This window comes from Topomyia yanbarensis, chromosome 2 (assembly GCF_030247195.1).
Source record: "Topomyia yanbarensis strain Yona2022 chromosome 2, ASM3024719v1, whole genome shotgun sequence".
In the NCBI taxonomy this organism is placed as follows: domain Eukaryota; kingdom Metazoa; phylum Arthropoda; class Insecta; order Diptera; family Culicidae; genus Topomyia; species Topomyia yanbarensis.
The window spans coordinates 106,810,896-106,828,837 of record NC_080671.1 but is presented as its reverse complement, the minus strand read 5'-3'; the positions used below and the strand labels follow the sequence as shown (position 1 = coordinate 106,828,837).

The 17,942-nt window shown below is 39.2% G+C and overlaps 1 protein-coding gene across 1 annotated transcript; it reads right to left on the bottom strand.

Moving 5' to 3' along the window:
• Positions 1-412: 412 nt before the first annotated feature.
• LOC131679134 (potassium/sodium hyperpolarization-activated cyclic nucleotide-gated channel 4-like) lies at positions 413-15,965 on the bottom strand. Its single transcript, XM_058959729.1, has 8 exons — positions 15,867-15,965; positions 15,197-15,801; positions 15,022-15,135; positions 14,747-14,966; positions 14,496-14,687; positions 1,145-1,284; positions 925-1,068; positions 413-835 (listed from the first exon to the last, which is right to left on the bottom strand). Exons 1-8 carry the CDS (start codon positions 15,934-15,936, stop codon positions 638-640), a joined length of 1,683 nt encoding a protein of 560 aa, XP_058815712.1. The 5' UTR covers positions 15,937-15,965; the 3' UTR covers positions 413-637.
• Between the last annotated feature and the right edge of the window lie 1,977 nt (positions 15,966-17,942).

Genomic DNA, 17,942 nt, shown 5'->3' with positions numbered 1-17,942 from the left:
AAGAGTTCGCCGGTTGTCAATGTGTGCTTTGTTCTGTTCTTGTTTTACATCCTACCCAGCTCAAGCTCACACTTAGCGGGAAAACGTAGGGAGCAAATTGCAGAGTAAGTAAATTATCACATCCGATGCTATGCCGATGCATACTGATGTTTTGACATCAGAACGTGCTGGTTTTTACGTATCGTTGTAGTTTCCATGCGATGATAATTCCAGGTGACATTTTGCCGGAATTTGAAATGAATCCTTCGATGCACCGATGCTCTTTAGAACAATGCATATCCCGAAGATTATATCTTAAGTATGCACCGCCAACAAGTGGCACATTGGAACGGTGTATTCTCCCTTACACTCCTTTTATCTCATAACATAAGCGATAAAAGCACAAGTGAATGAATGTTATCTATTGCACCAAATCTGCTCAATAAAATTATCACTTGGCCGTGTCGAAAACGTCTTAATTTGGTATCCATTGTTTCTCATCTTTCACGCTAACTTCGCAAATTGAGCTTATCTGGGCAAATCTTGTTAATTTTATCTCCTTCTTACTTTTGTCCCATTTTCCGTTCCGTACTACACGTGACTTCAACAACTCTTTGTTCTGCACACCTCGATCAATTTGTTCTTTTTTTTCCTCCATTCATTCGTTACCCGCGTTCACCATCAGCAGGTGACTTTTGTACTGTTCCTCTTCGAGCAGCACTCGTTGCATCCGCTCCTTGGCAATCTCCTCCAGGCGCTGGTAGAACTCCGATTCTGGTGGAACCAGATCCAAAAATACTTTTCGGCGCAAAACAAAAATTTTGGTGAACTCGATCGCAATGATGTTGACAAGCCCCTGTAAGCGAGAATGGTTATGAGATAACGGCCAAAATTCAACATCAAACAACGACTCCGACATGGGTACGATTTCAATCCATGCCTTACCTTACTTTTGTAGAAGAGTGCGATCTCGCCGAAATGGTCGCCATCGGTGATGTGGCCAATCTCCTTTCCGGACTGTGTATACACGGCGACGGAACCGTACTGGATAAAATAGATACTCGATGCCGCAGTCCCTGCTTTTATCACCTACGAATGATTGCACGGATGAAGATGTGATTGATTGCACGTGGAAAAAAATACACTTTTGCAATTCCATACAAACCATATCATTGGGCAGATAGATCTCTATTTCCATGGATCGGACAAGTGGGAGCAAAATGTGTATGGGAACCTCCCGCAACACCGGGATCTGCTCGTAGAAGCGACTTGCGTTATGATCGGCAATTTGATGTCTCAGAGATTCTGTAAACAATACGCGCATATTAACATTAGCAGTGGGATAGTGGAAGGATTGAAATCGTTTCAAAGGATTCAGAACAAAATTATTTTGAAGCGTCCGTCCTGGTTTAGCTCAAACAAGTTACAAAAACTCGCAAACATAGAAACATCAGAAATTATGACGAATAGTAGGTATTATGAGCAATTTCCGACAAAAATCGTTACAATCACCAATTGCAACGATTAACTCTCTTTATAGTTCTTTATAGTTTATAAGTTAGTTTATAAGATTTGTTTAGCTCCTTATTCACATGACAAGTAGGTTTAAACTTCCTACTGCAAACATAACTTAACTGCGAAAGCATATTATATCTTAATCTATCTATCTATCTATCTATATCTATATCTATATCTATATCTATATCTATATCTATATCTATATCTATATCTATATCTATATCTATATCTACATCTACATCTACATCTACATCTACATCTACATCTACATCTACATCTACATCTACATCTACATCTACATCTACATCTACATCTACATCTACATCTACATCTACATCTACATCTACATCTACATCTACATCTACATCTACATCTACATCTACATCTACATCTACATCTACATCTACATCTACATCTACATCTACATCTACATCTACATCTACATCTACATCTACATCTACATCTACATCTACATCTACATCTACATCTACATCTACATCTATATCTATATCTATATCTATATCTATATCTATATCTATAACTATATCTATATACATAAAAAACAATGTTTGTATGAATATGATTTATGGACTCCCAAACGGCTTAACCGATTGCCGCAAAAATTTATACATTGTCGGCATTTGTTATCGAGCGTGTTGTGTGCTATTGGTTGGAGATTATCTATACGCCAGATGGCGCTTCGGAACAAATTGTGTTTTCCTCCTATTTCGTTGAAAGTCGCAGCAACGCGCGATTGGTATTAGCTAGTAATAAATAAAACGAAAATATACTGCAGTGGGCTTCAACGCAAATCATATGTTGCAAGTTACGTCAAATGTAGGGGTTACTTGCAACAGGTATAATTTTTGCTTATTCAGAAAAGAGAAAATGATGTTTTGATTCCATGAGTACCATTTAGTGTTCTTTATACTCCCATTAGCGCTTGTACATATTGAATATTATTTTCAAGTTTTGTCATCTTTAGTTATGCTGCCCTGAAATTGACATGGGGTAATATGACAGTAGTTCAATGTTGTCTTCTTGCTAACTTATTTAAGTGGATGAATAAGGGGGACGAAAAATACTATACCCTTCATTTAATACGAAGACTACTATACCTTTCATTTAAGACTAAGATTTTGAGAATCGAGTTAGTAATGGCCATTTCCTCGGATCTTACGGAATCCTCAACGGTTCTCAATATGGTCAAAGAGATTTTGATTTGCTATTAGTGGTTTGTACCAACAATCAAGCAATTTAGAACTCATCTCAATTAGTTTTGCATCATTTAGATATAGTAAATATATAAGTTTATATGAGAATTTCGCATGAGACCGCATACTTCAACCCGTAACACAGGAACCAGAATTTCGATTCCAATGGAATTTAATAGCAGTCAATTTGAGAATAAATTTGAGAAAGTCGAGTAAGACATTTCTGAGAAGCAGATGTGAATTCAATTAGGAACTTAGCCACTTTCCCAAAGCTTCTGGTTTCGCCAAAGATTTCCAAAGTGGTCAATATGCGTCAGTGAGCTGACATTATATATCCAATCAATTTTGAACACATTTTATGATATTTTGCAAAGGTCGATCTTAAGCCTCCGGAAGACGCGCAAATGGCTCAATAAACGAGCACCCGCTGGTGCCCTAAGACAATTTCGCTAGATTTTCAGAGCAGCGTGCACTCAGTGCACTAGCGCGACTGCCGGCAGGTTAACCTTTATAACCCAACTATATTAAAATTTATAGTTTTTTTAGAATACTTCGTGCCCAAATAAGTGTTAAGAAAAAAGTAATCTCAGCTCATTGCATCAAACTATCTTTCCCTCAAAACTAGTTAGGAAAAAAATTTGCCTTTCGAAATAAAGATATCGGTTCAGTCAAGCGTATGAAATTTCATACCTTGAACTACCAGCAGAATTTTTGCAATTGTTTCACCACTTTCTTCCATTTTTTTCGCACTGACTTGCATCTTCACACACCGCTCATGACCATTTGATCTCAATCCGAAGCAAGAATTAGTATTTTATAAAAGAAATTTAATCAAATGTATTCTTTAATATACATCTTGTTCAAATTCGACATTCGAAAACGCTGTCGAATTTTATTGAAAAGGTGATTGAGCATACACATTACCAATTACACGGCGCGCAAAATAAAAAAAATTGAATGTGCTTTCGAAGTGGTCTGTTAAAGGTTGTAGATCTGAAAGAACCCATTATTTTGCGATTTTTTATTAAAAATATGAAAATAGCTTCACGTTTTTATTAGGAAGTGTCTTTGTTTAAAAATAAATTTAGGGAGAAAATTTAGTTCCGCACCAACGAAATATTTATGATCCTAATCATTTTTTCATATAGTTTAAAAAAAAAAAAATTTCGCTCGATTACGTATAAATTCAAAAGTATGTGTGTTAACTTTGAGTTTGAAATTGGAAAAAATAACGGAAGATACAATTATAGCATCCTATAGTGCGAGGCAATACCTCACTAACCCTTTAAGAGTTCATGCGAGCAAGTCTCTAATTTGGAAAAAAATAATAACTGCCATTTTTCAACTGAATTTGATGATAAATAGGTCGTTGGTTGCGAAATTGAATGCTCTCTCGAAAATTTTATTAAAACAAAGACGCTTCCTTAGAAAAATGTTAAGCAATTTTCATAATTTTCATGGAAAAATCGCAAAATTATGGTTGTTCTAATACTGTTGACCCAAAACGGACAAAAGAACATAACATAGCATACTGTTGGAAAGTTTTTCTCTCCAGGGCATACAAAAAAATTAAAATCGCGGTTGAAAATGACCGCGTAGAATTTTTTTAATGCCGAAAATCCCGAAAAATAGTTTTTTTGCCATAAATCAAGATTTTCAGGCTATACAACATTTTACAAACATTGTCTTGTGTTGCATTTGGCGAGATCTACAACCTATACTAGGTCACTTGAAAAGTACAAAATCACTGTAGCACCGTGTTATTAGGCATTAATTAACGTTCAACAAAGACAGGAAGTTTCAAGACACCACTATTGCATAAAAAATATAATTCAGAAATGCGTTGCTTTTACGCGTGAAATTTCATATGCTGGTACATAATAGGTTAAAATCTCTGGTTTAACTTGGTGAAATCTAATTCTGTTTATAACTAAAATATAAAAAAAAATGAAAAATAAAATGAGATAGCTGTCATTTTAATTCCATCAGGTGATTGCAATTTTCCAAAGGAAGTCTATCGATTGTGCTGAATCCCAAATTTTTCAACAAAAGATATAACATGTATTATATAAAATATATAATATATAAAATTTTTACTATAGGTACATTAAATTGGGGTACAATTATCAGAGAAGTCTGAAATTTTGGGTAGAAAAAGGGTTCGAAGCGTAAAAATATATCTTGTGAATATGAAGTTTCTGGACAAAATGTAATATTTCACGACTTTCCAGACATCTCCAAAAAATATTACCACAAGCTTATAGTTCTAAGTTTATTCTATCTTATCTTAAATACGTTTATTTAGGCCCAAATGCTTTAGCTTAACGAGGCCGATAATTCATTTTTTTAATTACATGTCACATGTTAGTGGAGGATGGGAAAGCCGTATTTAGGGGCGGCTTGCTCCCCTCTTATGTAAGTAAAGGAAAAAGGTAGGAAGTGGGATACATATTGTGTAATTGACATCGTCGTTTGCTGATTGATCATTGTGGCGGATATGCACACTTTGTTGTAGTGTTGTAGTTTCCAGCCTGTAATCGCAGGGGCGAGGGGAGGGTCGATATTTCGGATAATTATTGGCACTCTGATGCTGTCATGATGTTCTCTATATCATCTGCATGTGAAGCATGTCATGATGTTCTGGGTAGACGGTTATCAAGAAGGGTATGCACCGAAGACTCGTGAAGCAATGCCATATTGTAGATACAGGGATAGGTTGGTGAGATTCTACTGTGAATGAGAGAGGGGAAAATGTATTAAACTTGGACATCAATGGTTTTCAAAAAGATATAGATAAGAAAAATATAGGGGTGGTCACGGCTTGCCAGGACGTCCCGGACTAGCACATAGGGTGATCTATCTCGGGCCCGAAGGGAATCTATTAGTTGGGACCTGGCAATACAGTACTCTGCGCACAGCCAAACAACATGCTCGATGTCGTGATAGCCGTTCTCACAAACACAATGATTACTTTCAGCAAGCCCTATACGACGGAGATGCGCGTCAAACGAGTAATGGTTGGACATGATCCTTGACATCGTACGAATAAAGTCCCGGTTCACATCCAACCCCTAAAACCAAGCATTCGTTGATACCTTCGGGATAATGGAATGTAGCCACCGTCCCAGATGCCCATTGCTCCATGAGGTTTGCCAACTATCGAGCGTCCTCTGACGAGAGATACTGAAAAATTCGTTGAAGCAAATTGGTCTTTCGTAAGTGTCGCCTTCTAATGCGCCCACCTTGGCTAAAGAGTCCGCCTTCTCATTGCCCGCAATAGAACAATGTGACGGGACCCAAACCAAGGTAATCTGGTAAGATTTTTCAGATAAAGCACTCAGATATTCCCGTATTTTCCCCAGGAAATACGGTGAATGCTTTCCAGGCTTCGCCGCACGGATGGCCTCAATGGAGCTGAGACTATCCGAAACGATGAAGTAATGATATGAAGGGCAGGGTGTCAATGATCCCGAGAGTATACTGAATGGCAGCTAATTCTGCGACGTAAATTGAAACAGGATCATTGAGTTTGAATGAGACAGCAAGATTTTCGTTGAAGATACCGAAGCCTGTGGACCCGTCGAGAATTGATCCGTCAGTGTAGAACATTTTGGCGCAGTCGACTTGATGGTATTTGTTATAGAAAATATTTGGGACCACTTGTGGGCGAATATGATCCGGAATTCCACAAATCTCTTCCTTCATGGATGTATCGAAAAATACAGTTGGATCAGAAGTATCTAAGAGATGAGCACGGTTGACGTTATACGTAGATGAATTGATGTTCTGTGCCATGTAATCGAAGTACAAGGACATGAATCGGGTCTGAGAATTAAGCTCGACAAGCCTTTCGCAATTTGCAATCACCAATGGGTTCAGAATATCGCATCGAATGAGCAATCGATATGAGAGGTCCCAAAATCGATTTTTCAGCGGAAGAACGCCCGCCAGCACTTCGAGACTCATCGTATGGGTCGAGTGCATGCAACCCAAGGCAATACGCAAGCAACGATACTGGATTCGCTCCAGTTTGATGAAATGTATGTTCGCAGCGGAGCGAAAGCAGCAACATCCGTACTCCAACACTGACAATATCGTTGTTTGGTACAGCCTGATTAGGTCTCCTGGATGGGCACCCCACCATGTTCCAGTTATTGTACGGAAAAAGTCGATCCTTTGTTGGCACTTCTGTTTCAGATACCTAATGTGACATCCCCAGGTACCTTTAGAGTCGAACCATACCCCGAGATATTTGAATGTTGAAGCCTGAGCAATAGTTTGATCCATTAATTGAAGCTGTAGTTGCGCTGGTTCACGCTTTCTAGAAAATACGACTAGCTCAGTTTTCTCCGTGGAGAACTCGATACCCAGCTGGAGAGCCCAAGCAGATAAATTGTCCAAGGTATCTTGCAGTGGTCCTTGCAAGTCGACGGCTTTAGGACCTGTAATAGAGACCACACCGTCATCTGCAAGCTGCCTTAGCGTGCAGGAATTGACAAGACATTCGTCAATGTCATTCACGTAAAAATTGTAGAGCAGGGGACTTGGACATGAGCCCTGGGGAAGACCCATGTAGCTAAATCGCGATGTTGTTGATTCGCCATGCGAAAAGTGCATGTGCTTTTCAGACAACAGGTTTAGCAAAAAGTTATTTAAAAGTGGTGAAAGACCATGCTGGTGCAGCTTCTCATAAAGATTGTTGATCGAAACTGAATCGAAAGCCCCCTTAATATCCAAGAATACTGATGCCATCTGCTCTTTGTTAGCATATGCCATTTGAATTTCTGTTGAGAGCAACGCAAGGCAATCGTTCGTCCCTTTGCCTTTGCGGAAGCCAAATTGTGTATCTGACAGTAAGCCATTTGTTTCGACCCAATTATCGAGGCGAAACAAGATCAAATTTTCGAATAACTTCCGGATACAGGACAGCATTGCAATCGGACGATACGAATTGTGGTCGGAGGCTGGTTTTCCTGGTTTTTGGATGGCGAAGACCCTCACCTGTCTCCAGTCATGTGGGACAATGTTACCCTCAAGAAACCTATTAAATAAATTCAACAAGCGTCTTTTGGCAGAGTCTGGCAGATTCTTCAACAAGTTGAATTTGATTCTATCTGGCCCCGGGGCTTTATTGTTACATGATAAGAGAGCAAGTGAGAACTCCACCATCGTAAACAGTGTTTCGTTCGCGGTATTGTAAGGCGACGCGGCGCGGTAGATTTTCTGTGCCGGGGCGGAATCCGGACAAACCTTCTTGGCGAAATCGAATATCCAACGGTTTGAATATTCCACGCTCTCGTTAGTACTGTTTCGGTTTCGCATACGTCGGGCCGTGCCCCAAAGAGTGCTCATCGATGTTTCTCTTGTTAACCCGTCGACAAACCGGCGCCAGTAACTGCGTTTCTTAGCTTTCATTAAATTTTTCATTCGCTTTTCAAATATCGTGTACACTCCCACCACGGGTTGGGAGAACGTTTTTGGGTGTTCACGTCGGGTACTCGTTTCGTCTGAGTTTGAATCGCGCTATCGAGAATCGAGTTGGACAAAAACTTATATTCTTCCTCCGGGGGAAGTACCTGTGTTGAATCGATAGTTTTGGATATCTCAGCAGCGTAGCTCTTCCAATCAATGTTTCGTGTGAGGTCATAAGGAACATTGATTGGTGCCGATGGTCTTGAACCAGTGGTGATTGCAATTACAATTGGTAAGTGGTCACTACCGTGGGGATCAGATATTATCTTCCACTTGCAATCTAACCGTAGTGATGTCGAGCATAAAGATATGTCCAGTGCACTTGCTTGCGCAGGTGGTCTAGGGATCCGTGTCATTTCCCCTGTGTTCAGAATTGTCATATTGAAGTTGTCACAAAGGTCTTGAATTGTCGAAGATCGATTATCGTCGTATAGACAGCCCCACCCCGTACCGTGAAAGTTAAAGTCTCCAAGAAGCAGGCGGGGCGAGGGAAGGTGTTCAATCACGTTGGAGAATCTTCGATATCCCATCATGGCCCTAGGAGGAATGTAAATAGAAGCAATGCAAAGATCTTTGCCTTTGATTGTTGTTTGACAAGCGACAACTTCAATGCCTGGCGTCGAAGGGAGGTTGATTCGATTGAAGGAGTAGCACATTTTGATCCCTAAAAGTACCCCCCCCCCCCCCATATGAGTCTTCTCGATCCAAGCGGATAATGTTAAAATCGTGGAAGTTGAGGTTTATATTAGAAGTTAGCCATGTTTCACATAGGGAAAATGCATCACAATGATTGTAATTTAGCAAGTGTTTTAATGAATCAATTTTGGGGATAATACTTCTGCAGTTCCACTGTAAAACAGTGATCAGATCCCTGATTCCGTCTAATAAGTTAGCCATCGAAGGATACGATCGCTGTAAGGAGGGGCCATTGTTCAGTCAACTGTTTTAAAAATGTTCTTACTGTTGGTAGAATAGCAACCAGCAAGCTTTTCATAGGATCGGTAATGTTGAAAGCTGTGAATATCCAGTCCACAATGTCAGCGAATTTAAGGAATCCCGTTTTAGGTTGAGTTTCTGACTGTAAAATTGGAGCACTTGGGATTTTTGGTGCCCCGGGGAGTGCTGGGAACTCCTGGTTGTATCTCAATTTCCCAAAACCAGGAGATATTATCTTCGGATTTGTACCAGCACTTCCAGTTGATGAATTTTTTTATTTTGTACCCTTGTTTGGGACAACCTAGGACCCTTACGAGGAAGTTCAGGTGAGTTTTGATTAGGTCTTTTCCTAGATTTTCCAAGCAGAGCCAAAGAATGCCCCTCGCAAGGGTCGTTAGAGGCGTTATCATCAGTTAGCAAGAGAGCGAATGGGTTTTCGGAGATAAGTGGAACAGCTCTGTTAAGCATTTCTGGGTAAGAGCGTCTGGAGCGATCTTTGGCGGATCGCTTCAGTTTATCCGTTGTACGTTGGGCATGTCAAAAGTGCATGCGGATTCTCCCCACAGTATACACACTTCTCAGCGGGCCTACTGCAAGTATCATCCGCATGGCGTTCCCCACATTTACCGCACCGTTGCTTGTTGCTACAGTAGGTGGCCGTGTGACCTAGCTGCTTGCAATTGGAACAATTCATGACCCACGGTACAAACAGGCGTACAGGTAGACGAGCTCCTCCCACGTCAACGTAGCTCGGAAGTGCAGATCTAGCGAAGGTTACGCGAAACGAGTCTGATGGATAGTAATTCCCATCTTCGATGGACTTTGAGTTCAATTGCTTGCACTCCAAAATCTTAACTGATTGAAGGTTAGGGTCCTTAAAGCGGCCAGCCCCATCATTCATCAGATCATCGACAGTTAGACCCGCATCACTTACCACACCGTCGATCTCCACATCACGAGAAGGGATGTAGACGCGATACTCCAGCGTAAAGAGGCTATTGCTAACGATATCATTGGCCTGTTTCAAGTCAGTAACGACTACGCGCAGTTTATCTGACTGAACCTTTTTAATCTCGGTTACGGCCGAGTAACGTTTTGTCAGCTCCCGTGCAACAGTTATGCTGTTTAACGGTTTATTTTTGGGCCGAAAGTATACCACCCATGGACCAGCGGATCCATCCTGGTAAACCTTGACTCGGGGAGGGGGGGCTGTGAGACATTGGGGGGAAGTGGATCGACCATAACATTATCTGTCTCAGTATCAGATATACGTTCTTCTTCCCCATAATATTCGTCTTCGGAGGGTGATCCTTCTGTTTGTTCCATTTTGTTGCGGGAGCAACACGCTCGACCGCACTGTTTAACTTAAATCAAAATAAAAAATCAAAAGCAATAAAAAGAAGAAAAAAAATCGATAAGAAAAGTAAAAAACGAAACACTTCACCAGTTGGTTCCTGACGAGCTGGCAGGTGAATTGATCCTTCGTTTGTTTTATCCGTCACCCGCGTGACCTTCACACAATAGAGCTGATATAGCTCGTCTAAACAAAGCCGTCTTTCAGGCAAGAAAACTGTTTAGTAACTTCACTGCACTACCTTTACCTTCGCAGGTAATAATTATCACTCGCGGGACTGTTTATTAGCAGGCCCGTAGCCAGGATTTTGTTTCGGGAGGGGCTTAAAAATTATTGCATAAATGTATTAATTCTGATGACTTGAAATAATCACTGGAAACTGAACGTAATTATGAAAAGTTCTTAGTGAAAACAATTCCAAAACTAAGACAATAGACACTAAAAAACCCTAATAATATGTTGCCTGTTACAAGAAAGGCTTTAGTGCATCGACGAATTCAATTTGATTATTTTTAATTTACAAGTTAGAAATTTCTCTAGTTACAAAAATGAATATTCAAGAGTTCAAAGTATTTAGGGCTGCTTGAAAATGCTACGCTGCATGCTACGCTGCTTGAAAATGCTACACATTCGCTACACCTTTACAATTTGTAGAAGACGCCAAATTGGAATGAGTAAAAAATATCCAAAACCCCGTCTCACGAAACTTTACACGCATTTGCTAATCAGGAGAACGAAACCAATGTCGAAATTTGCTTCTAATCGTCTAATAAGGCAGGCGATTTGTAGATGCAGAAAATAGGTTCAACTCCTATTTTCATGATCAGGCGTCTTTCTACTATTACTAGTTCTGTGACTTTATCCGAAGTTTGCGTTAACTCGACTTTATGAAATTTTAAATGATATTGATCATGTCGTAATCAAAACAATCCTGAGAAAAACACATGTTTTTTCAGTTGACTCTCATGGGGAATGGGTCAAAGACTATCTTCGACAATATTATCAGGTAACTTAGAATAACTATCTTTTTATCTATTTAAGTAGATTCTTTTTAGGTACTTTTTATATCATTGCACTTACGAATTAAAAATATCGTAGACTGATTTTCCTAGATCCCTGAAACTATAGTAAAAGTCAAAATGTAAAATGAGTACAAAAAACTACTGATTTCACTACAAAGCAAGAATACCTTAGCTCTATTGACTTTTAACAATCTTGCAAAGCCGGTGTAACTTGAGAAGATTACCTAGATTAAGTAAAAATTATTTATTTGAGCATTTGAAGGTTTTATTTCGGAATTCGTGGGTTTTTGGACAATGTCAAATATATATTTCAATGATTCAATCTACTAATGCAAACTACCCAGAATTTAATCTACTGAGCGAAACTACTCAGAATTTATTCACTAATCGAAAGAAAATTACTTAGCAATGATTAGTCAATGCTTCTAATTTACGTAAAATTTGGTAAATATAACATTGATGACACCATCAAAATAACTAGAAACTATAAACATAGATAATAATTTCAGCATCACTTGCTTCCGACACATGGAAGAGAACACATCGCCCTTGCATCTAATTTGCCGAAGAGGCTTTCTTTTAGAGTTGTCTGTTTTTAAATTACAGCAAATTATCCGTTTCCTGTGAAACTTTTGCAAAACTTTTTGTCAATTCATTAAACAAATATGAGAACACTAATCTGATCAGTAATAGGTTGGTTTATGAATAAAAATAATTAGCTCTTGATTTTTTTTCAATCATCATCAAGATTGGAAGAGATGATGTATGATTTCTTGAAGAAAGTTGTAATGTTTGTCTGATTACATGTTTGTTTTACCACTATTTGGGAAAAATGTTTCAAGTTGTTGCACCTAACGCAACGAAGACGAAATGAGAAGATCAGAGCGCAATTCGGAAAGAACTCGTGTTGAGTGTATAGTAAAGATAGAAGAGTGATCTTGAGTCGATTTCGATTGGTTGATTTTTTCCTCTCTTTTCTCTCTTATTTAAGATTATCTCTCTCATTTTATTCCATGACGAGCAAAAACGGAACGAAAGACTGTCACATACTGAAGACATGAAATCGAAACTCTTATCCCAACTTATTGGCTTATAGATTCAATCAGTCACAACATTTTAGTCCCTCTTCGTGATTGTCTATTGTTTTTGCCCGGTCCACTTTTAAAAGAATTTTCTTTTACACGTTTGTTGCAGATATCACGGATTTACGGATCAACAGTGTATTAGTGCGGAACGAATTCCTCGTAACAATGAAATGAAGCGTCAATAAAAATGGTATTGCGTTAAAATGACGCGAAACAAAAATTTTCTTCTCGGCTCAATCGTTCTCAGACAAATTGAAATACTTTTTGTGTAGCACAGTACAGAGAACAGAGTGTACAGTGTGCACTAACCTAATACAGAAATTCAAAATTGTGTGCTATTCAAAAACTTATCATTTAAAAATAACAAAGACCCACGACCCGTCTTTTATATATTTCCTTATGTAAACAATAAAAATAATATAACGAGTTTAAATGGTTGTCCTACAGATCTCGCGTAAGCGCTTAGCCATTGCATGTGGAAACCTGTTTACGAGGCGAGGAAATATTTTTTTCCTCACCAAATATCTCTTGGGGGGGGGGGGGGAGTTGTTCATTTCTATCTCGCTATTGTACATTTCCATGTCTTCATCGTAGTTGCTGCCTTGCTTCTCGCCCTCAATAATTGCCTTTCCAATTAGATTCCATTTCTCCCAAATGTGACATTAATCTGCGAGTAAGCGGTATCTGATCTTGTAGCGGAACATTCATTTTCTCATCGTCCATATACAGGAGGATTTTAATTATAGTATTGTCACACATAACCTTGTGCTTTAAGTTATGCAAAATGAATGGGCTAATTTGTTGAGCGCTAAATGCCTGCCATGGTAGAACTCGATAAAGGCGGCTTCCGAAAGTCTAGTCTCCATTTACACCTTCAGGAAACATTCGACATTATGAATGCTCTGTCCTATGCGAATCATCAATAATTTTATAATCACCGTATTTGGCTGGAGCACCAATTCTTGCTTCTGTTACTCACTAATCTTGAAAGATTACTACAGCTACAATTAAAGTAATAGTTTCTTGTATTCTTCAGACAAGGCACACAATATAAAAGTTACTGTTTTTGTCGTTCGCTTCGCACTGGCTCGAGCAAAAGCATAAAGCACACTGAATTTCATGACCATTGCCTTCGGTGGTTAGAAATAGCCTCCTTCAACTTTTTCTCAATAATTTGTTCAAACCAAATGAGCAACAAATTTTGTCAAAAGTCGCCGGTTTTTTAAATTTATTTTTGAAAAATTTCGGGAGGGGCTTTAGCCCCCTAGCCCCCCCTCTGGCTACGTGCCTGTTTATTAGCAATGCTTTACTGCAGCCTCTGCCACAGCAAGCACCTTCGTACTACCGAAAAAACTAAACCACACCGGAGAGAACAAAAAGCACTTGTTTCCCGGTACAAAGTTGGGTTACGAATCAAGTTTATTCTAAATTTCATTCATACAAACCTACTCTCAATTTGGTTTGCGCAAAGAATTTGCAAACGATTTTAATACTGTCAAAAATCTAAATATTGTATTGATGTACTGAAATACATCGATTACAAGGGGTTATTCCAAAATTTCGACCTATTTCTTCGGACTAATTTTCACTGCCCCATTTACCCCACTTCCCGTCAAAGTAGGAATCTACGTGCATCCAATATATGCATAAAAAGCATCAAAATTTCAAAAAATCGGAAAATTGTGAAACAAATTTGAAAGACGAGTTCTTAATAAATATTGTTTCATGAATAGTAAATATATGCAAAATTCGTTAGGACGACAAGATGACTTAGAACCCTAACTTATAATAATACGGGTGTTCTCAGAATGGGACTGTGACTGACGAGCAGACAAGGGATACATTCAAAATGTTACTCGGACGTACATGCCCTGGCGAACTATTATCAATGGATCCAATGTATTAACTACTTTACCCGAAATCGTTTCCATGATCTTGTCTTCCGCAAAATAACACTTTTCAAACTTCTTCTCATAATAGTACAACAATCGATTCTTCATTTCTATGGGAAACTGTTTCATCTTCATATACGCCTGCAGTTGGCTTATCGTTTCTGCATATTTGCGTTTGGTCGAGCTCATAATGGTTATCAACTTGTATATTTGAACTGAAACATATACATAACAAAAACCTGCAGTTGATGTCGGCAATTTCAAATAAACTTACCAATTAAGTAACAGTAGAAACTAATCCCAACAGCGATACAAATTGATGCGACAAATTTGGCGAAAAACGTTTTTGGTACGCCCAACTCACCGAAACTTCTCGGGAACAAATAGTACATAATCGTAGTGCAACATTTTCCATAACGATCAATGATGTCATTGTCGACATTTCGAAGGTATTCCACGTGCTCATCCCAGGATGTATCAAACCCAACCTCTGGCTGCAATTATTTGAAGAATTGAATAAAAAGCTAACATTCCACTTAACTAACTTACGTCATCCATTACAGTTGCCACAAGTTTGTAGAAACAAACACACCAATGCAGAAATAGTCCCGATATCATTATCAATCGTAATATATAGTATTTCAACATATCAATACGGAAACGCTGTGAATTTCATTTTTAAAGGTTTGTTCTCTGAAACAATTTAAAAAAAAGGTTCACTCACCTCAAAAAGATTCGTCAAAATGGCCCAAATGTATCGCACGGAGACCAACTTCAGCAATAATACTGCGTTAATAACATCTCGAACGATTGGATCAGATTTTTGTTGTAAATTGAAAATTCTTGCAATAGTAGACTTCGGAAAAGCAAACAGGAAATCTATAACAAACATTCCACTCAAGTAGTGCTTGAAGATTGCCCACGGACTCAGTTGGATATTCCGATAATACTTGTCCGTGGAGTAGCCAGTGATGCAATTGATCGAAATCTCAGCACCAGCGATCACGTTGATGACGGCCATTACATAGTAAATTTTGTTGGAATGTCGCAATGATTGGGCAAACGAGATCACCAGAGGGGTTAGAATCATGAGAGCGCAATAGTACAACAGTAACCAGATGTCCCAATAGAACCGAAATCGGCTGAAGGGATGTATTATGTACCAGTAGTCACTTTTAATGTGACGAATCAGTTCGGTTCGGAACATGTAGCCGGAACGGTAGAACCGCTTCGTACGAGGGTGATCCGGATCGATGAGAAACCAGGTGCGGGACCGAAATGCGAAGCTCCCTTGTGACTTGATCCGATGCACCAGATAGTGGGCTTCATCTGGAATCAGCGATGGATAGTAGGTGTCAGTGTACATATTTTAGGAGGAAAAAATAATATATTACCTTTTAAGCTGCATTCATGGACATGAGAAAGAACTTCCTTAGATTTCTGTCTTTCCGGGGACATTGCCATGTATTCAAAACGAAACACGATAGCCGTGTTGTGTCAGTTAACAAAACGTACAATATTGATTGGCTATTGAGTATAGCCTACTTTGAAAATGGCAGATTTAGCTTTCGTCGCATTCACCTCGTACCTCCAGTAACATCGACGAACTAGCATCATATCGATCAAGGCACTTCAGTTGTATGGTCAGAATTGACATTCGGTCAAATACAAATTGACTTTGGTTCAGTCAGTGGGAACATCCTGGTATCAATAGCATCGGGAATGATTAGACTTCCTACGAGAATACGATGAATTTAAAGTAACAACACGAGATATAGCTTCGAAAGGTTTTTGATATGTGTTTCTGATCGGATAGAGCTACGACCCCACTGCCACTGATAATCTTTCCTGATAGGGGCTCGAACTTACAACGACTAGCTTTTGAGACTAACGGCTTACCCAGTGTCTGAACGAGTATTGCAAATTGCGTTATTCAAATTTTATTGCTGGAAGGAGATTCTAGCATGGGAGCGGACCCCATCAATATGTTATTTTTAATTTCTTAGAATACAAGACTTGAAATTTCAATATGCGCACAGCAACGATCCCCAGGTTGAAAATTACTGCTGTAGAGTGCGCATAAGAACTTCTACTTGTGGATCCAACCTTTTTTGACCCCTACAAATAGCCACAAATGTAGGATATTCGCTGGAATAATTTTGACCTTGCTGTTAAAAGCAACTGCAGCCACTCACGTGGTCATTGTACTGATGGTGGCTGCAACGCACATCACATCATATCTCTCACGGCTTACCTTTCAATGTAGGGGCATCTTTTCAAAATGTTGGAAAAAGACAAGAGGGTAAGATTTCAAATGTTTATCCGAGAGGTAAGACAGTGAGTAATATTGAGACACTTTACACAATTCTGAGTAACTCGTATTGTCCACCATGCCCTGCAAATATTTGTTCCCACCCGGCATAGAAGACTAAACATTTTCCTTAGTCAATCAGATCATTTTGTCAAAACAAATTGTTCGATTACCGTATTTTGAACAGTAAAAAATGACATTCACATTATCACTGTATGAAGGACCAAAAGGAAATGGATCCATAAACAGAATCATTTATGCGCAATCCGAGGAGGCCGAGAATCTTCTTCCAATGATAAAATCCGTCCGATTATTCCGAAAACTTAAATGCAAAAAAACAACATTTTCGTCAAAATGTTTTTTTTTCAAAATGGGATGGTTTCGAGACATTTGAAATTTTGTTTCAAATATCTCGTTTAATTCGTGAGATTATGCCCTTTTTATAAGTTATTCACTTTTCTCAGTGTTTGGACGGCGTTCAGTTTAGCTCTGTAAAGTGAAGGTCAGCCTTCAGTAGGTGGTTTGGAATTCCATTGTTCACTGGTGCAGAGGAATCGATCACAGAGCAAGTGAAAATAAGTTTTTTCATTTTTTTCTGGCTCTGTCAACCTCTCGCACATTCTCGTTTGCATAACGTGATACCTTCGAGTTTAAATGGCCGAGAGCGATGAATCCGCTGATATGAACATGGAAGTTGATGTTCCAAAAGGCCCATTTGAGTAACCTAATACACCCGAATTAAACAATATGATCTTCACTCGATTGCGTCTATGCCATGTGTGGTGCATTTCCGGAACGAGAAGAAAGTAGTCAATTTATTGAAAATTTCTCGAGACCTGATAGCGCAGTACTCGGCCGTAGCCCATATAATACGGGTGCAAACAAAGTACGGGTTACCATAAATGATCTCCACCAGGCAAACCACATTACTTACGTTTTACGACTATAGTGTCTCCGTACCTGGTAAGGCCGTAGAGATCAATGGGGTCATCCCCGAACCGGGTTTGAAATGCAAAGACATGTTGAAGTACGAGGTTGGCTGCTTCGAGGACCTCTCACTTCAGCAAGATCTTCAAATACAAGCAATTGTATTCAGCGAATATATCAGACAATCAGACTTTTACAACTTATTCTCCATCAGACTCGCTTCGTGCGACCT

Excerpts from the sequence above, each read along its gene's own strand:
- LOC131679134 (XM_058959729.1), bottom strand. The coding sequence starts at position 15,936 with ATGGCAATGTCCCCGGAAAGACAGAAATCTAAGGAAGTTCTTTCTCAT. Across the intron at positions 15,136-15,196 it reads TTTTGACGAATCTTTTTGAG|CGTTTCCGTATTGATATGTT; the intron begins GTGAGTGAACCT and ends TGAAATTCACAG. Across the intron at positions 14,967-15,021 it reads TGGCAACTGTAATGGATGAC|CCAGAGGTTGGGTTTGATAC; the intron begins GTAAGTTAGTTA and ends AAATAATTGCAG.